At 37.4% G+C, this 21453-nt stretch overlaps 1 protein-coding gene across 1 annotated transcript in view; it reads left to right on the top strand.

Annotated features, from left to right (window-relative positions):
• Positions 1-21453, top strand: part of LOC127445891 (receptor-type tyrosine-protein phosphatase F-like) — a 346333-nt gene that overhangs the window by 112885 nt on the left and 211995 nt on the right. The window contains exon 2 of the mRNA XM_051706359.1: positions 7855-8026. Coding sequence (XP_051562319.1) covers positions 7936-8026 — 91 coding nt within the window. The 5' untranslated portion in view covers positions 7855-7935. The remainder of the gene's footprint in view (positions 1-7854; positions 8027-21453) is intronic.

The raw sequence follows: 21453 nt of genomic DNA, 5'->3' as shown, positions 1-21453 counted from the left end.
GTGTGTGTGTGTGCCGAGCAAAAGCAGGCATCTTCAGTGTCGCCTACTGGAGTGTTTGTCTAATATATGTGTGTGTTTGCAGTTTGTGTCCCTAAATGCTTGGAGTGTAATGCAGTATTGGTGAGTCCTTAAGCTCAGCAGTGTCATTCCAGACTCATGATTTCCATAATAAGAGGCAGAAATGGGCTGTTTGGAGACTAGAGATGTTTCCCTCAGTGTTGAGGAAGCAACTGTCAAACTGTAGCTTGCCAACCCAAATGCTACTCATGCAGTTATTTAAGGTGAATTAAGGTTATGTTAAGTTTAACCTACAGTCAAGCTAAACTTATGAAAAAGTAGTTGGCTACACTACAAGCGACAAACCAAAAGTAGCTACCTACATTGATGCTAGTTAAAGGTGCTGTAAGCGATTTTAGCCATTCTGGAATTTCCACAAGCTGAGCCATTGGATTAGCCAACAGGGCTGATGTCCGAAAACAAACTCTCTTCGGTTAAAGGGTGAATTCAATTATAAGCACTAAGAGTATGGAGCCAATTCCATACAATTCCGGTAAAGCTTAGAAATACATATTTTTATAATGTGAACCAACATCCTCGTGAGATTTTTTCCAGATGTTAAAATAGTGTTTCTTATCACAGAGACAATTATAGCCTACAGTAAGTAAGCCATTTGTAGGTTGATTTCCCCGGAAGAATGTACGTAAATACTGGCTCTGTAGTGCTTTCAAAACTTTGTTCCCTTAGTTTGAGTGACATGTCAACTTCTGGCTCAACCAGTTGTGTGACTTTGGGGCGGGAGTACCTGTAATATACTGTTTAGCTGTTAATTTACTCATTTTTGCAGACAATAGCAGACTAAGAGTGGCAAGAGTGTTCAGGAAAGCTGTTTAGAAATAATAATTATTTTTTTATAGTGTATGGTGGTGCCGGTGGTGCCGAAATTACACAATTCATATTAAAATTCATATTTGATCTCATGTAGGGGCCCCGGGCTACAGGCCATGTTGCCAACTGGGTTAACGCGGCCTTGTTAGCCACGCCCCCTCTTTCCAAAACCCCGTGCTCTGGAAGATACCAAATGAGCTTTTTTGAGACCAACATCGAGCAGAGGTGGTTGTCAAAAACAACAGCAGCAAAATAGTGCCTTCAACTGACAACTGTTATGAACAACATTGCATTAATCCTCAATAATTCACTGCAACTACAATGAGAATGTGCAAAATGATTGACAGGCAGAAAGCGTCTGAGATGGCGGATAAATTCTTTTTGCTGTTTACAGAGTCTAGAGCCATCACAGAGACCGGTGGGATATTTCACGACACTTATTTAATATCTTTCAGGTTGTAGGGGAAAAAAATGCATACCTTTACATGACAGAATCGCTTACAGCACCTTTAAGGGGGCAATATCTTTTTAATATATAACTCTCCAATTATATAGCTTATAATTTAATCAGAGCCGTAATTTCAGGCACAAAAACAGTAAGGGTTTTTAAATTAATTAACGATCTGAATTAGGGTGATGGCATCAAACTTGAACAGATAAAATATACTCCCTAATTTAGATAAGTCTCAATGACATGACAGTCTTAAAAAAAAAAAAAAAAAAAAAAATGCAATTCACACAAAACAATTAGGCCTATTTAAATACACCTCTAGAATGATGAACATGTTTTACATTTTTATATTATAGGAAAGGAAAAAAAATGCCGTAAGTAGTTTGGAAATATATATATTATTATTTTTTTTTTAAAGAAGTGAATTTTTTTTTTTTTTTAAGTATTATTAATATTTTATGTGAAATAAAAAATATATTTTGACAATTTTATGAAAAGGCAAATTTTGTTCAGGTCAAATGGAGTTCCTCTAAGTAAACCACTGGACACCCATGAATAAAAATGTATGATATTTGTAAAAAAAAAAAAAAATAAATAAAAAAAAAAAAGAATATATATATATATATTTTTTTTTTTTTTTTTTTACTTTAAAAAATATGTTTGAAAAACGTAAATTAATGATTAGGTTGTGTACACTCAAAGTGAAATGAAAGCATTTTCACCACCCCTAACCCTTTCACCATTTAATGACCCCTAGCTAAGTCGCAAACATATTTATGTACAGCAGCATTTAAATAAATAGTCCTTTATAAAAAGAAGAACAAAATTCTGTGCAGGGAAACAAATCAGGTTTTTTTCTGCCTATTTACATTGAACGAACTGATTGACTAGAATTAATCGGATTTCGTTTACATAGTTTATGAGTGCATGTTTGATTACTTCTTCAAGTCACTTAGTAGTAAAGCTGCGCGAGCAAACAATTTGACATTAAAAACAGCAATGTAGCATTTGGTCGCGCTACGATCTCAGAATAACAGGTACCATTTAAGTTAACAAAGGCTGTCACTGGAGTGTTACCTCATAAGGGGAACTTTGTTTTACCTCTAGTTAAAATGTATAACATATTTGGGTACATAAAGATACAATTATACATTTTGTACCTTTGGGACCAAAAAAATATATATACATTTTTATTTTCAAAACCAGAGTACCACCCAGTGATGTCTTAGTACCTTTAAGAGTACCTTTTATTCTGCGAGTGTACACCACTACTCATTGGAAAAATGAGCTTGTTACTGGAAAATTACACCGTTTTACATTAGTGTCCCCTCACTCTGGCATTTTTAGAGACAGATGCAGCCTGCAAGAATGTGAAAGCAGACTCAGCTCCCGATCCAACAATGTTCGAGGGGAGAATCTGTTTGCCAGATGCCAGCGGCTCCAAACTTTCCTGCTGTGGTGGTTGAGTAATTAGTGCTGGTGTTCGTGGTGTTGCCATGATTATTGTCTCTATGGCATAGGGGGGGTGTTGGATAGCAGATGTCTGCTTTGTGTGAGCATGATTAATTAGTCCGGGTCCGGCCAATTACATGATGAGCAGTCCTGGTTAATAGATGAATGCATCATCTTAATCATGAGTGAGTGTGTGTGTGTGCTTGGGGTCGCTACATTAGATTGACATATTTATCCTCATGAGAACCCTCACCAAACGGGCTATTAACACACACAGACCCACTGTGTGAATCTTGCACATTCTGTGCGTTCTCCTAAGGCCAGAGGTGTCTGCGGTCATTGAAACCCTCTCCCGGGACTCGTTGTGGCTCAAGCTCATTTGCTTCTGTTCAGAGCCACTTTATTAAATTAACACAGTGACATCATTTATTGTGTGAATGATGTCACTGTGTTAAGGGAATAGTTCACTGGAAAATGAAAATTACTGTAGTCACCCCAATGTCGTTTTATGTCGTAATTATGTTATTTTTATTTTAGTGAAATTAAAAAGGAAAATATTTAATGCAGTTTTTTTTCATACAATGATAGGTCGTCAAGCAAAAAAGGACCAAACACACCATAAAGAAGCCAATAGCTATGTTTCCATCCAATTTGTGAATTTAATTTATGCGCAAAACCATAATATTGCAAAAATGTGTCCGAATAAAGCCGCTTTTCCATCCCATGTGTTCAAAAGAATAAAATCTAAAATTTTAGCCCATGTGAGTCTTTTATTAATAAAATAATTGCGGTTTAAAGCACACAGACAAAACACTGTAAAGATCTTTGTCTCATGTCTTGGAGCACTATGTGTGTGCGTACTTCCTTTGCTGTGCGGATCTATAATAATTTTTTTAAAGTGTCAATAAACCTGCTCTTCTGCACAGTTCAAGTTTGTATTTAACTTATTTGCTTTGTAAACACTTTGCATTCTTTGGATTTTCTAGACACTGTTATTTCAGGATGGCCAGAGCAACATTTTAGATGCGAGGATTGGTGCACTACCTTGTCCAGTTATGAAAGAGTTATTCAGTCACATTACTTTTTTTGAAGTGCATCTTGTTATCCTAATAAATCCAATAGAAGTTTATTTGATAAATTTACAGTTTTTGCGCATTTCTCCTTATTGAATAAAAAATGTATCGTCCTCAAGCAAGCGTATTCGTTTTTTATGCCCATTTTGGAGATTTTATTCGAATCTTGTTTAGGGATGCACCGATGTATCGGCCACCGATATTTATCAGCCAATGACCAAATTAAAACCATCAGCAAAACGGATTACAAATGAAAATGTAGGTATGAAAAACCAGTGTTTAATTTATAATAAATTCTCATCAAACTTTGTAAAAACTCTTTGAATTCAAATGCACAATCCAGAAATAATGATAGCCACAGAATGTACAAGGGTTGACAGTCCAAAGAACATGTAATATTACATTTTTATTCTTTCTCGTTATAACATTAATGAGGAAAAAGCGTTGTTACGTAACACTTTTGAAAGCAGCACTTACCTATACACGATGAGGTAAAACCATCCAAACACTTTGAAAACAGCAAACTTTGACTTCTGAGACATTGGTATGGTATTTATGGTTGAGTTAAGATTGAAATCGCAATAACGTCTTGCGCGATTAACAAAAGCTTGAAAGGCTGCGTTTAAAAATAGACTGCAATCAGCTCTTTAGTTAGTATTGTGTAAGCAAGCGGCGCTCTCTAGTGGTCTGGACAGCATTTTCCATTATCCATTACACCGCTATAGAATTTAAAAGAGCATTTTGTTCCTTTGGTAACTTTTTATTTTTTAATTGATGTGATTGACATTTCCGTGGAACTGCCCAACATAATATGTTTGCATAATATGAATTTGTGATGTTCTATTATATACAGTACAAACATGTAAAATGTGAGTTCTTTTGTTTTGAACTGCAAAAAAATGCAAAAATATTTTAATGTTTTAGAAATTAAATTCATATCGGTGCATCCCTAATCTTGTTTCCATCCACAGGGCTCGAAATTAACTTTTTTACTTGGTAGCACTGGTGCTCCCAACATCAAAAAGTTATGAGCACCAGCAAAAATGTAGGAGCACTCACCGAAAATTAAGGAGCACCACAACTACAATTTATATAATACTAAATAGGCTATGTATTAAAAAAAAAAAAAAAAACAACATCCTCACCATCAGCATTGGCGTGTTCCACCTCAACATGTCCGACGAGGATGTTTGTGGTAGTGATGGGTCGTTCATGAACGAATCTTTTATGTGACTCAGAAGAACGAGTAGTCTCAAAGAGTGATTCGTTCATTTAGTGTTGACCACGCATGTGCATTGCGCAACCTTTGTTTGTTTGTTACGTGAAAACCGCAAACGAACGAAGGAAACAGAAATTATTAGTTCACCTTTCAACTCTTTTGGCCGTGTTGTTTGTTCTTTTGTCACGTGTCAGCCGTATACGCTATGTATTGCTCACACAGGAAACAGAAATGATTAGTTCACCTCTCGAGTCTTCTGGTCCGAGTCGTTCATTCTTTTGTCACGTGACAGAAGAACGAACGACTTGGACAAGAAGATTCAATCCAGAGGTGAACTAATCATTTGTTTCTCATAATTTGTTCTTGGCTGCAACATGTGTTTAAATTTAGTGAAGGCGAGCTCTTCTTTGGCGATGGTTAAATTTCATGTTCAGCTCTGCCAATTGAATGGAACGTCCGGCAGCATCCTGACGATTAAAAGCTTCAACAATCGAACCTGATCCTGAATTCTTTGCCACACACTTGTCCCAGCATTTCTTGTGCTTGGTGCTCTCCCCGTGTTTAATCAAGCTCTCGTGCTTAAAATGTGTGGATTCAGTGGCGAACGCAGTGTTACCTGCAACCTCTGTCCCACAGGCTTTACAGTGAACGCAGTGCATTAAGCCATTTTCATAGCGGAGCCACTCCAAGTCTTTCAGCCACTCTCTCCGAAAACTGTAAGCCTTATTTTCCGATGGTGGATCCACATTCACCACACGATCGCCATCACCAACTCCAGGAGTTATATTATCTGTAACTTTAGGTGGCTTACAAAAGAAATCGCTCAGTGTTCTTTTCATCTTCTCTCTTCAGCTCTTTACATTTTGTGTGCTAGTGGTGAAAGGGAGTGATTGATGGCTAATATTAACCAATCTAAAATCTGCATTAAAGTTAAGAATGTACAGATAGGGGGCCTGGGTAGCTCAGTGGTAAAATACGCTGGCTACCACCCCTGGAGTTCGCTAGTTCAAATCCCAGGGCATGCTGAGTGACTCCAGCCAGGTCTCCTAAGCAACCAAATTGGCCCAGTTGCTAGGGAGGGTAGAGTCACATGGGGTAAACTCCTCGTGGCCGCTATAATGTGGTTCATTCTCGGTGGGGCACATGGTGAGTTGAGCGTGGTTGCTGCGGTGGATGGCGTGAAGCCTCCACATGCACTATGTCTCTGTGGCAACGCACTCAACAAGCCACGTGATAAGATGCACGGGTTGATGGTCTCAGACGCGGAGGCAACTGGGATTCGTCCTCTGCCACCCGGACTGAGGCAAATCACTACACAACCACAAGGACCAAATTGGGTAAAAAAAAAAAAAAAAAAAAAAAAGAATGTACAAATGAAGTTTATTTGGTATGTAACATTGAATAGAACGGTGGACCGGTCAATGTATCAGCTCACAGCAGGCACATAGTGCAGTAATTAGCAAACATTTTGTAGAGAAATGAAAACAGGTCGCACCACAACAATTATTTGCACTCGCACAAATGCTCCCAAATATATTTTGAGGTCGCACAGATTACATTTCGGGAGCATATGCGACCAAAATGGTCGCAATTTTGAGCCTTGATCCAGCATTTTTTCTGCGATATCCCAAAATGCACATAAAAATAAGTGTATGGAAACCCTAAAGCTTTGTTTGTGGAACTAATCAAAATTTTGTTTATTCCCCTCTTTTGCATTTCTCAAATCTCATTCACTATTTTGCATATTGAAACTGGTGCATTGTGTTCAGTTACAACTCTCATTTGAACCAACTGCGTTTTAGTGTTAACGTCAGCATCGGGGCACCATTTTTGAATCTAAACACAATTGCATGTGAGATGACTGAAAGGCGATTTTCAGTGAAAAAAAGCTTTAATTTCAGGTCTGTTCCTCACACAAAGCTATCGTATATGGCTTCAAAAGACATGACATTGATGCATGAGTCATATGGACTACTTTGCTCTTGGAATGATGTAATGTTTTGGAATGTGATGTAATATTTGAGGATTTTAATTTAAAATAGTGTACGTGCATTGCATTCTCTTATTCTCCTAAGGTACTGGGTTTAAATTAAGTTAAGCTCAGTCAACAGCATTTGTGGCATAATGTTGATTACTCAAAAAAAAAAAAGTTTTTACTTGCCCTTCGTTTATTACAAAATAAATAAATAAATATATATATAGTTACAGTAAGGCACACACAATGGAAGTAAATGGGGCCATTCAATAAACATTAAAGCACACATCGTTTCAAAAGTATAACAAAAGACATAAACATTATACATTTTAACATGATTTTAGTGTGATAAAATCACCTACTAACCTTATCTGTGTAAAGTTGTCCCATACCGGGATTGCAGGATTTTATTGTCATGACAAATTTGTAATATTGGATATAACTGTACACAGAAGCTTTGTAAGCAATTTTATCACACTAAAATCATGTTAACATGTATAATGTTTATGTCTTGAGGCTAACCTTTTGAAATGGTGTGTACAGTATTTTAGCATTTATGGACTGGCCCTATTCTCTTCCTGATTGACTGGAACGTTTTGTTTTTATTCAACATTAACCTATATTGAACCCGGAACATTTCTTTAATTTTCAGGTTGATTGTGCAAAACAAAGGGAATGTGTAAAGTGCTCTTGAAATGCTGCTGATGTTGTAATGTTGTTATGTTTGATCATTTTAATTGCTTCAAACTTGCTGTCTGCATTGCTTTCTGATGTCATTCTCCTTCATGTCCTCCTTCAGGTCTCACTAAATGGTAGCGTGAGCGTGCAGTCGTCCAGCAGGAGTTTAGGGAACCCCTGCGGTGAGTGCCAACCAAAAATCATGCTGCCACATACCCGACAGGCCTCTCGTCATGGCAGTGCCACGTCCCTCCTGCTGGTGCTATGCCTGGCAGTGCCAATCCATGCAGACAGTGAGTACCAGACTTTAAAATACACACACAGTTGACATGCTTTCTGGCTTCTCCATTGGTAGATGGTAGGTGCGACCCGACAAGATGCACAGTGAACTCGAAACTGCTGCCAGTCTGGTACAATCACAATCAATCAAAACATATTTAATATTTCATGTACAGTTATGAGAAGCGGGATTTTAAACCAGTAGGAGCTCTCAGTGGGCGGGGCTACCTGGCACAATGCTACAGAAGTAGAAATCAATCGATCAACAAAATGATGCAGTGTCGCTCTAATTAATATGAAAGAGATACATTTTATTCTGTGTTGCTTTATCGGGTTGTATCTGGTTAGGACAGTGTTACTCTGTTTCTGTGAGCATGTGTACATACACAATTTTACAGTGATTATGCTTAACAAGCCAACAATGTTTGTGATCACGTTAAAGCCTTAAATAGGTTTCCTTTATTAAGTAAGGTCATAGAAGTTTTAAGCAACAAACAATCGATACAAGGAGATTTTTGCCCATTTACATTGCATTTAAACATCTTTACGGCATTCTTGCCAGTATATTCAATGTTCACAAGTGTTGTGTGCATGCCTGTTCACGTTTTGATGTCAGAAACACAGAATAACCCAACAATTTCATTTAAACATGGCTTTCATTAATTGTTGGATTTTTGCAGTTTTTGATAGTTATCAGTGTATTTCTGTACATGTAAACACTCACTCTTTGATTATCTGTGATTTAAAAATAGTGCTCAGGAATGGTAATATCATACTGTTTACAAAAAAATAAAAATAGAAAGACCTTTCCTAAAGTGGCTGTTATTTTATAACATGGTCTCTGCGAAAATACATTTGTCAAGTATGCTTTTCATTTATTTACATTTAGGGAAATCTGATTATTGTTGTCAGCAAACTCTGGTAGGATTGAAATGGGGAATTATGGATGTCACAATATTAAGAAAATTCTCTATTCATTTATTCATCCTCATGCCATCCCAGATATGTATGACTTTCTTCTGCTGAACACAAACAACGATTTTTAGAAGAACATCTCAGCTCTGTAGGTCCATACAATGCAAATTAATGGTGACCAGAACTTTCAAGCTCCAAAAATCATATAAAGGAATCATAAAAGTACTTTTTAATCCATATTTTCATTAGCGACATAAAAGGTTTGGGTGAGAAACAGATCAATATTTAAGTCCTTTTTATACTATATAGATTTATAGTAAAAACATTATTGAAATATTGATCTGTTTCTCACCCAAAGTGATTGCATCGCTTCAGAAAACATATATTAAACCACTGGAGTCATATGGATTACTTTTACTACAAAAGTTTGTGTTTTTTGGAGCTTCAAAGTTCTGGTCACCATTCACTTGCATTGTATGGATCTACAGAGCTGAAATATTCTTCTAAAAATCATAGTTTGTGTTCTGCAGAAAAAAGAAAGTCATACACATCTGGGATGGCATGAGGATGAGTAGATGATGAAAGAATTTTCATTTTTGGGTGAACTATCCCTTTAATGAATGTGACATGATTCACGATGCATTTAACCTGATTTTAATTATTTTTACTGAGGAAATTGTTGCTGTTGTTACTAAAAGAAAGATTGTGTCCTGAAGTGTTAGAGCCCTTGTTAGACTACAAAACAAAATAGCTTTCTCACCTGCAACTAACCACAGCCCTTGTGTGTTTACTACAGACTCAGATAAAACGATGATAACAGAGTGTTTGTACATGAGTGTGAGGGGTCAGAGACATTACGTCATGTAGGCCCTTGAACCCTGAGGCCAATGAAACCAATAAGGACACCAATGACTGACTAACTGGTCACTTATTGCTGGAACTGATCTTTATAGTGGCCATATTACCTGCCTCATGAATCATTTACCTTCCGCTTACATTTCAAAACTAGGACTCAACTTACATGGAATTATAGTCGGGATTGAGAACAATATTTACATCTACTATTCTTCTGGAAGGTTGATCAAGTAAAATACAGTGTGCTTCTTTTTCCGGCAAGGAGTTAGCTTTTGGCGGCTAAGCTATTTTATTCAGAATGTTTTGAACGTTGTTAGTAGGAATACCTGTTAGGTGGTCCATAGAGCTGGGCGATATAGCTAAAAAATATTATCTCAATATTTTCTAGCATTTGATGATATTCAATATCTCAATAATTATGAATTTGTTCTGAAATGGCTTAAAATATTAGATTTTGTTTTCAGACAGAGGAACCATAATTTCAACCAAACAGCCATTGTCGCAAAGTAAATTCAAAATGTTTAATGCAAGAAGTAAAATCTACTTAAAATAATCAAAGCATGTTTTCCATGCTGTTGTTCACTAAATTAACAGAAGTAAGAATTAAAATTTGTATATACTGTACATGCACCAATATGACAATGAAGGGTATAGGTTGACCGATAGTGGATTTTGCCAATACCGAAAAGGTCGTGGTGGAAAAGGCCGATAACGATTAATCCTATGGTTTTTAAAATCGATTTATAAATTATTTATAAAAAAGGATATTCTCAGTCTTGTCTTATTATGACTGCTTGCCAAGTAAATAAATAAATGGGCATGTACTGTAACATTGATTTGTGTTTAAATTATTTGATTAGCTTACTTGTAGAGATAACACAATGATCCGAGTAGCAGGAAAGATGGCTCGCAATACCTGGATGAGTGGTCTGATACGTGAATGTGCAGTTGTTACTGAGAAATATCAGACTGGCTATATTGACCAATCAGAATCGAGTATTCCAGAGAGCCATGTAATAAAATTAAGTATTAACCAAATCAAGATTTTTATAGCCTATATGTTCACTAGATGAAGGGTTTATATATATATATGTACTGTATATACTGTATATACTATACCAGATGAGGTTTAATGAGGAATAAGGTTTATTATTATTAACAAGATGTGAAGTTTGAGACACAATGTATGTGCTGATGGGGCACGTTTCAATATAGGCCTAGCCACATCTTTCTGTGCAGGTCCTCACTTGAAGTGAGGATAAAAATATGGATGAATATTGTCAGTGATGAAAGATTGAGGAACATGGAGGAATATAAAAATAAATAATATATATATATATATATATATATATATATATATATATATATATATATATATATATATATATATATATATATATATATAATTTATTTTTATATTTATTTTTTTTGACAACTATCGGCATAGATTTTTGCAGATAACGATAGTTCCAAAAAGCAACTATCGGCAACGATTAATCTGTAAAACCGATATATCGGTCGACCTCTAACACAGGATAATAAACAGCAATATTTACTGACATTATATTTTGTTACCAAAGCGTTTTAAAGCATGTAAAATGCCACGTGGGGATTCATATTTCTGGGTAATGACACAAATCATTGAATCAGAATTTTAAATAGTTTTTCTGAAATTGACTGCATGTACGAAAGTATTCATTCAACTCTATAAGCATTTTCTGCTGCAGAGGTTTAAATTAGAGACAATATTAAATTAACTTAAATCTCTCATACTCATGAAACTAACCAACTGGCACAGTCATTAGGACACTTAAAAGTAGGGATGCACCAATATACTAATTAATTAGTAACACTTTGTAAAAACTCTGTGAATTCAAATGCACAATCCCGAAATAATAATCACCACAATATGTAGAAGGGTTGGCACTCCTAAGAACTTGTCATATTTAATTTTTATTATTCTCGTTCTCACGATAATGTGGGGAAAAAAATGCTATGAACAGCCGTGATGTTTGTGAAAGCAGCACTTTCCTATAGGCTACATGATGAGTAAAACCATTCAAAATGCTTTGAAACCAGCAGACTTTGACTTCTGAAATATTGGAAATTATATATATTGGAAATTATTGTTAGAACAGTAAAAAAGCTTTTGTACCTCTTTAATGTTTCAAATTATCTGTAAAAAATATCTGTATCGACTTTTTTTTTAAATCTGTATTGGCCAAAAATTTTCAGATTGGTCCATCCCTACTTAAAAGTGCATTAAAATCATATGTTTTTTTACCAAAATTATCACACCTAATCTGATATAATACATAAATGTTTCATTGTACAGCCCAGCTCTATGGTCCAGAATGACGACTATGACATTATGAATTTTGTGGGAGATTTCTGAAAAGTTCTTGTGGAGAGACTTGGCAGAAATGGTAAATGTTACTGAATTTGCCCTCTGATCTTCTTTGCTTTTCACACTGATAAAGCTCTGAGCACTCATGCAGAACTCATACAGGGGTGAGAAAAGCCTTTAGCATGTTCTTCAGCTGAACACACAGGTTTTCTCACTGTCATAGTCCCTCTCTCTCTCTTCTCGGTGTGAAGTCCTTGCACCAGCATTTTCACCTGCTTGTGTTCACATTGTGATCTGCTCAATAAATTTGTTTTTCCCCATCTTATTCTTTGTTTTTCTATGCTTTCAAGTCTCTGTTGGTCTCCTCACAGTCTAGCGCAGGAAGCAGTTTCAAAGACTAAGCACAGAGTACAAAATGTTTTATTTATGAGAGCAAATACGAGCAACTGTAACATGCCGTTTCAGCAGCACCAGGGCTTATAGAGTTCCTCTTGTTCTGATTGATGCCGTTCTGTATCCATGTTCAAAAGCTCCTGCTTTGCTAATGCTAATATGGGATTAACGGCAGCAGTCGCTGAAGGAAAGACTTTGCAGGCAGATTTCACCTCTCACATTTCGAGCTAAAAGCCACATGCAGCTTATTAAAGGAGTGATGGTGCTGCATGCAACCTTTCGTTTTTCTATGCCACATCTGTTTATTTATATTCCTTTTTCTCTCTATGTCTGTCTTTCTCTGCGTGTTTTTCTAAGTTTAACTTCACACAGCGACCTAAAAACGGTATGTTTATGATGCGACGCAATCAAAGTGAGACGCTCCAAAATCATCCGTCTGATGCAGGTGTACATTGACGTGTTCTTAAACAAGCCCTTATAATAAATCTCGGACTGATTGATGAATTAAATTACAAAACTGATTACTGTGAACTGTAGACTAATGATTGGCTTATGTTCCATAATATGGAATTTAACAATATATTGAATCTTTAATCCACTTTTTGTATTGTCTTATCAAATCTTTACTCTCTGCCACAATAATGTAAAGCAGTTGAATTATCTGAATTATTTTTTTATAATATATATAATTTATTTTTAATTATTTAGATATCATTATTTCATCATTGTACATTTAATTATTGTTATTTGAGGAGCTTTCTCTGCAAATATTTATACATACAATTAATTGTGATTAATTCGATTAAAAAATGTATTCGAGTGACTGCCCTATTTTTATATATAGTTTCTATTTACAGTATACTGTAGTTCTATATATAGTTTTTTATAATGTTCTATATACTTCTTATAACTAAGGATAAATGATCAGATTTGGCATTTAATAGTTGTTAAAATGCTCTTGTATGCCTACATTTTAAAGGAATGATACATGTTTCATGATGCTCTTTATATAGAAATCCTCACTGCCATGGTTCAAGCTATATCGGCATTAAAGATGCACTCAGTCATTTTTTCCTCATTAAAAAAATTTAACTCCTAAAGATATGAATTGTAATTTTGCAATATACGTATGTAGGAAATCATGAGGACTCACATTCAAATGAAAACTCCAGTCAAATCAGTAACCTTATAAAAGCTGTTTTATTCTACATGGAGAGGGTCCACACATGGGGGCGGCCATGTTAGAATCACCTAACCAGCAGAATACTACTCGTTTAATCTCAGTAACCATCCTGTTATTTGACACTTTCACTCATTCATTAAAGTAATCATGACTGACTGTGAATACTACATTTCTACAATGACATCTGAAACTGAAAACTAGTGATTTTAAATGATGCTGCATCCAAGCCACTAGGTGTCAGTGTAAGCCTAAGATGACACAAAGACAAAAGTTACTGAGTGCATCTTTAAATATAGGTCATCGGCCATTGAAAAATACACAACAACCACTTGAAACACAGAGCACTAAGAAGATATTTGGCAGAATTTTCAAGCCACTCTTCTCCATACAATGAAAGTGGATGGTGACAACAGCTGTCAAGCTTTGAAAATACCATAAAAGTAGTCCATATAACTCATGTGCTATACTCCAAGTCTTTTAAAGCCATATGATAATTTGTGTGAGGTGTAGACCCAAATTTGAGTTGTTATTCACTGAAAATCTTGCCTTCATCTTTAGCGCTAATGTTCAAACTGTTACATTCATGATTCAAATACTTTTTTCAACTATGAAGTTTGCGTGTTGTTTCTTCTATGGTGGGGAGTGTGCTGTGCTTCTGATGTATGTAAACAAAGGCATTTTTGCACGTTGTCATGTGTATTTTGTTGATTCATGTCTTTTATTTTGAAATGTTTAGTTTCTGTTTCCCTTGTCATGTGATTTCTGTTTTCCCTCCATGTTCATGTGTTATGTTTTCATTGGTTTATTGTTTAATTAGCTTGTTATGAGTTCTGTTTGTTCATTGGTTTATGTTCTCCCATGTCTTGTATTTAAGCCCTCATGTTTTCATTGTCTGGGTGAAGTATTGAATGTGAGTATAGATGTTTATGTCAGGCCATGTTTATGTCAAGCCAAGTTTATATCAAGTCAGGTTTATGTCAAGTTCATGTTTATGTTTAGTTCATGTGTATAGTTAGGGCATTCACTTTTGTAAATAAACTGCACTTGGGTTCTTCATCTTCACGTCATCTTTGTCATTGCCATTGCCAGCACACATTACACACGTACAGTATCTTCATTGCACTAGGTTCAAATTCTGCAAGGCTTGATTCATGAACTGTCACCGTTGTGCCATCGAGCAAGACACTTAACCTCAGTTTACTCCAGGGATGACCGAACCTGTAATAAGTCAACTGTATGTCACTTTGAATAAAAGCATCAGCTAAATGACAAATGAGTAATTAAGGAGACCCCTCACCCCACACCTGAGTCAGGCCTGACCTGTCTCAGAGTTGAGAGTCTCGAGGAGTCACGACAGGACAAATACTCACTGATGAAGCAGCCAATGATCTGCTTTACCACCACAGGTTCAAACAAGATTGATTATTCAAATCACTTCAGATTAGATTAAGAGGCTCTTTGTCTGAATGCATTAGTAGTGTTCCAGTGCAAGAGGGGTTAAAAGGTCTGCGTAACAAGATTTTACTAAATCTGTTTAGATTTCAGGTATATAATGTGTGTGTGTGTGTGTGTGTGTGTGTGTTTTAACAGAGCTTTAGGGTTTGATACCAGCCCATTTTGAACTGTCCTTCGATTATTGATTTTCTGCATGAATTGTGAAAGTTCAGCCTTTAGTAGCCCTCCTATGTGTTTGTGTTTCTCTCTCTCTCTCTCTCTCTCTCTCTCTCTCTCTCTCTCTCTCTTTATGCCGGGAGTGTGTGGGTGCGTGTGAGGGTGAACAGGGTGAGAGGGCGTTTAATTGGCTTTTTTCTGTCCATTTTTCCTTTAAAGTGAAGCTGGTTTTGTAAGGACATAAATTGGGCTGGAAAAGTGAGTTAAAGGTTTTTTGTAAGTTGTTGGAAGGTGTTGTGATGGAGACGGGATGGTGTCCCTTCCTGAGGGGGGTGCAGTGCCTCTGTCGCTCTGTCATGGCGTTAGGTGTATGGCAGAAACTGGAGTAACTGTGGAAGATGTGTTGCTGGCGGCTGGGGAGCAGATTGGATATGAGAACATTTGCTCGGCCTCCTGCATGAATAAGGCGGTGGTGATTTTTGTGAAAGAAGAAAACTTGGTTAATCATCTGTTAAGCACCGGTGTTGTGGTAAGTGGCGCTTATATTGCTAGGATAACAATATCAAATGTTCCACCTTTCATTAAGAATAGTGAAATTGAACGAGGACTTGAAAGTTTGCTAGTCCAATTAAAATGATTCCTCTAGGATGCAAAAATGAAGCTTTGAAGCATGTGATGTCATTCAGAAGACAAGTTTTTATGTTTCTGAATGAACCAGAGTTGGATGTTTCTTTCAGACTGTGGAATGAAGGAAAATCGTATTTAGTATATGCGAGCACCAGAAGTATGAAATGCTTTGAATGTGGAGACATTGGTCATAAGAGGGTTGCATGCCCGCATACGGCTCATAATGGTGAGAATACGCAGCAGGGTGCTGATGATGGAGCTCGTGATAACGTTTCAAATGTCAGGCAAGTACACCCTCAGACTACGAGTGAAGTACATGATAGCGGTGTTGCTGTGGGTAACAATATGAGGCCGAGTGATAGGCCTACTGTTACTGTGAACCAAAACGATGATAGCTGGTGAAGATACAGTTATGGCAGAAGTAAGAGAAGTAGGTGCAGAAACAGTGATTGGTGAGGTAGCTGGAAATGAAACTGAGCAACAACCTGAAAGATCAGAGGGCTTTGAAATGAGTAATGACACTGAGATAGCAGATGACGATACTTCTTCTGGTATTTCTGAGATTGGTTCCCAAGTTATGGGAGATGTATTTACATTGCAGGAAATAAATTATTTCTTGGATGCAACATTTGGAAAAACTATTGAAGTTTTTCCCAGATGTGGATACATTTATTTGTTCAGTTATGTTGCAACAGAGAACAGTAAATTATGATGTACTAAGTAAGAAGAGGTTTCGTTTAAGGAAACTCTTAACAAAATTATGACAGGGTAAAGCACGTGCTTCACATAATTAAGGAAATGATTAAGTCTCTCTTACTATGGTTTCTTTTTCTGTTTCTATCCCTTTTATTTTTTCATCTTTTTATGGAGTGTCTGAGGGTTGACTCCTTAAATATAAATGGGGGTAGAGACATTTGGAATGCCCAATTCCCAATATGCTTTTTTAAGTCCTTGTGGTTGTGTAGTGATTTGCCTCAGTCTGGGTGGCAGAGGATGCATCCCAGTTGCCTCTGTGTCTGAGACCGTCAAACCATGCATCTTATCATGTGGCTTGTTGAGCATGTTGCCACTGAGACATCACACCATCCACTGTGGCAACCACACTCAACTCACCATGTGCCCCACTGAGAACAAACCACATTATAGCGACCACAAGGAGGTTACCCCATGTGACTCTACCCTCCCTAGCAACTGGGCCAATTTGGTTGCTTAGGAGACCTGGCTGGAGTCACTCAGCATGCCCTGGGATTTGAACTAGTGAGCTAGCAAACTCCAGGGGTGGTAGCCGGTGTATTTTACCACTGAGCTACCCAGGCCCCCGGTTTCAGATTTTTTTTAAAATAAAACAGATCAGTGTTGCTTTCTTACAGGAAACACATACGGATAGTGATAACGAAATAGAATGGGGTATGTGGTGGGGTGGAAAGCTTGTTTTAAGTCATGGGTCAAATAATAGTGCAGGGGTTGCTATTTTATTTTAGAAAAGCATGAATGTTAATATTTTAACTGTTGAGGAAATTGAGAAAGGAAGGATTTTATTAACAAAGATAGAGTTTGGAGGTTTTTTGTTTGCTTTTGTTAATGTGTATGCCCCGAACAATGGGTCAGAAAGGGTGGAGATTTATGAAATTGAATGAAGCTCTTAAAAAGATTGATGATGGTGTGTGTATTATTGTAGCAGGAGACTGGAATTGTACAACAGATTTTACTGTTGATAGGAATGGTTGAAAGAACCTCATAATCAATCTAGTCTAGTACTCTCCAAAATAATGAGCAAATATGGGTTGGTAGATGTATGGAGAGTAAGGAATAAATGGGACAGACAGTACACATGGGTTAAAGTGACTGACAGTATGGTCTGTGGGGCTAGATTGGATCGGTTCTATCTAGGAAAAATATGGAACACCAGGGTTATGAATGTTTTTCATTCACCTAATGGTTTTTCAGATCATCACATGGTTGTTTTAGATCTAAACATGAAAGAATTGTCACGGCATACATATTATTGGCATTTTAATGTTAAACTGTTACAGGATGTTTTGTTCTGTGAAAGATTTACACTGTTTTGGAATGAATGGAAAATGAAGAAGAATTCTTTTGAGAAACTTAGCCAGTGGTGGGAGGTGGGTAAAGCGCAAATAAGAGTTTTTTGTCAGAATTATACCTTGTATGCTTCATCACAAATTAAAGTAACAATACAAAGACTGGAAAGAGACATTGTGCAGTTAGAAAAAGAACTTATGGATAATTCTGGAACTGCACAGAAAGACTTTTTGAAGAAGAAAAGAATGGAACTTGGATCTTTCTTAAAGGAGCAGACAGAGGGAGCACTGATAAGAGCAAGGTTTTGCTCCATTACAGATATGGATGCTCCTAGTTCATATTTTCTTTAATTTAGAGAAAAAAATGTTCAGCAGAAACAGATGTATCATCTACGGCATTGAAATGGAACTATAACCTCTGATCTGGTGGAAATAAGAAAATTGGCATTGGATTTCTATACAACACTGTATAGTAACGAACCATGTGACTCTAAGAGTACTGAGGAATTACTCCATGATTTACCACAGCTAGTGGATGAAATGAAAAAAGTGCTGGACAATGAAATTACTTTCCAGGAACTCACAGAGGCAATGCAGCAGTTGTCCTCAGGTCGGTCTCCGGGAATAGATTGATTGCCAGCCGAGTTTTATCAACAATTTTGGAATGTACTTGGAGTGGATCTGTATGAAGTATTTTTAAATTGTTTTAAAGAAAAGTAATTTCCTTTAAGTTGTCGATGTGTAGTCCTCTCCTTGTTGCCAAAGAAGGGGGATTTATGTCTATTGAAAAACTGGAGACCAGTGTCCTTATTATGTCTGCACTATAAGATACTGTCAAAGTGTTTGGCGAATAGACTCAAGCACTGTTTACATCTCTTGATTGGGAAAGATCAAATGTATTGTGTTCCAGATAGGTCAATTATAGATAATCTTTTTGTGTTACGGGATTTAGTAGATTTTAGCCACCTTAATAATAGTAATCTTGGTATTTTATCATTATCATTGACAGGGTGGATCATGGATATCTTTTTAATGTTCTAAAACATTTTGGTTTTGGTGAAATTTTTTTTATTATGTGTAAAATTGTTGTACTCCAATGTATTTATTATGGTAAAGGCTGATGGGGGCCTTAGTGCTCAAGTACCTCTTTTTAGAGGGATCAGACAAGGATGTCCATTATCTGGGCAGTTATATAGCCTTATGATTGAACCTCTCCTATATAGACTTATAAAGATTTAAAAGGTGTAATATTTCAAAATGGAAGTAAAAATGTAAAATTGACATTATCAAATCAAATCAAATCACTTTTATTGTCACACAGCCATATACACAAGTGCAATGGTGTGTGAAATTCTTGGGTGCAGTTCCGATCAACATAGCAGTCGTGACAGTGATGAGACATATACCAATTTACAATAACATCAAATTAACACAACACAATTTAAAGTCTAATATACAAATAATTACACACAACACAATATACAAATAATAACATACACTATACAATATACAATACACACAATATAGATACACATTATTCAATAAAAAAGTATATATAATATATATAGAATGTACAGTAGGTTGTATTGTACTGTATTGACATTCAGACTGTCGGTTGATAGTAAGTTGTTAAGAGAGAATATAATATAATAATAATATAATTTATGACAGTCCGGTGTGAGATATAAAAGTAAGAGTAATAAAGTGCAGTGCTGGTGTATTTGATCGTGGGAGATCAAGAGTTCAAAAGTCTGTTTGCTTGGGGGAAGAAGCTATCATGGAGTTGGCTGGTGCGGGTCCTGATGCTGCGATACCGCCTGCCTGATGGTAGCAGTGAGAACAGCCCATGGCTCGGGTGGCTGGAGTCTCTAATGATCCTCCGAGCTTTTTTCACACACCGCCTGGTATATATGTCCTGGAGGGAGGGAAGCTCACCTCCGATGATGTGTCTGGCAGTTCGCACCGCCCTTTGCAGTGCTTTGTGGTTGTGGGCTGTGCTATTGCCATACCAGGCAGAGATGCAGCCAGTCAGGATGCTCTCTACAGTGCAGGTGTAGAACCGTGTGAGGATGTGGCGGTTCATTCCAAACTTCCTCAGCCGTCTCAGGAAGAAGAGGCTCTGATGAGCCTTCTTCACAATGACTTCAGTGTGGATGGACCATGTGAGTTCCTCAGTGATGTGGACACCCAGGAACTTGAAGCTGCTGACTCTCTTCACTGGTACTCCATTGATGGTGATGGGACTGTGTTCTCTGTCTTTTCTTCTGAAGTCCACCACAAGCTCCTTTGTCTTACTGACGTTGAGGGAGAGGTTGTGCTCCTGACACCAGTGTGTCAGAGTGTGCACCTCCTCTCTGTAGGCTGTTTCATCATTGTCAATGATCAGACCTACCATAATTAATAATAATTAATAATAATTTAATAATTTTCTTTATTTATTTATCACACATTATACATTTGCACATATATGGTGAAATTCTTCTTTTTCACATATCCCAGCTAGGCTGGGGTCAGAGTGCAGGGTCAGCTATGATACAGCACCCCTGGAGCAGATCCATCTAGTCATTAACCCAGGGCCTTAACCGCCAAGCCACCACTGCCCCTGGTGACTACCACAGTCGTGTCATCAGCAAACTTAATGATGGCATTGGAGCTGTGTGTTGCCACACAGTCGTGTGTACAGGGAATACAAGAGTGGGCTGAGAACACAGCCCTGTGGGGCTCCAGTGTTGAGGGTCAGTGATGAGGAGATGTTGCTGCCTATTCTAACCACCTGGCATCTGCTTGACAGGAAGTCCAGGATCCAGCTGCACAGCGAGCTGTTTAAGCCCAGAGCCCGGAGTTTCTCATCTAGCTTGGAGGGCACTATGGTGTTGAATGCTGAGCTGTAGTCTACAAACAACATTCTCACATAAGTGTTCTTTTTTTCCAGGTGGGAGAGAGCAGTTTGTATTGTAGATGCAATGGTGGAGCGGTTGTTGCAGTAAGCAAACTGCAGTGGGTCTAGAGAGAGAGGCAGCACAGAGCAGATGTAATCTCTGATTAGTCTCTCAAAGCATTTGCTGATGATGGGGATCAGAGCAACAGGACGCCAGTCATTTAAGCAAGTGATTTTTGATTGCTTTGGAACAGGCACAATGGTAGATGTTTTAAAGCATGTGGGGACTACAGACAAAGAGAGAGAAAGGTTGAAAATGTTCGTGAAAACACCAGCCAGCTGGTTCGCGCACGCTCTGTTGACGCGGCCCGGAATGCCGTCTGGGCCCGCGGCTTTGCGGATATTCACCCGTCGGAAGGATTGGGTTACATCTGCTACAGAGATGGAGAGTGAACTAACCTCTGTAGCTTCGGCCGCGAGAGCTCTCTCCGCGAGGGCAGTGTTATTTCCCTCAAAACGAGCATAAAAAAGTATTTAGCACATCCGGGAGAGAGGCAGCGGTGTTCATGGCGGAGTTTTTATTCCCTTTA

This window comes from Myxocyprinus asiaticus, chromosome 9, assembly GCF_019703515.2.
Source record: "Myxocyprinus asiaticus isolate MX2 ecotype Aquarium Trade chromosome 9, UBuf_Myxa_2, whole genome shotgun sequence".
NCBI lineage: Eukaryota > Metazoa > Chordata > Actinopteri > Cypriniformes > Catostomidae > Myxocyprinus > Myxocyprinus asiaticus.
The sequence above is the reverse complement of the archived record's forward strand: the minus strand, read 5'-3'. Positions and strand labels throughout refer to the sequence as shown.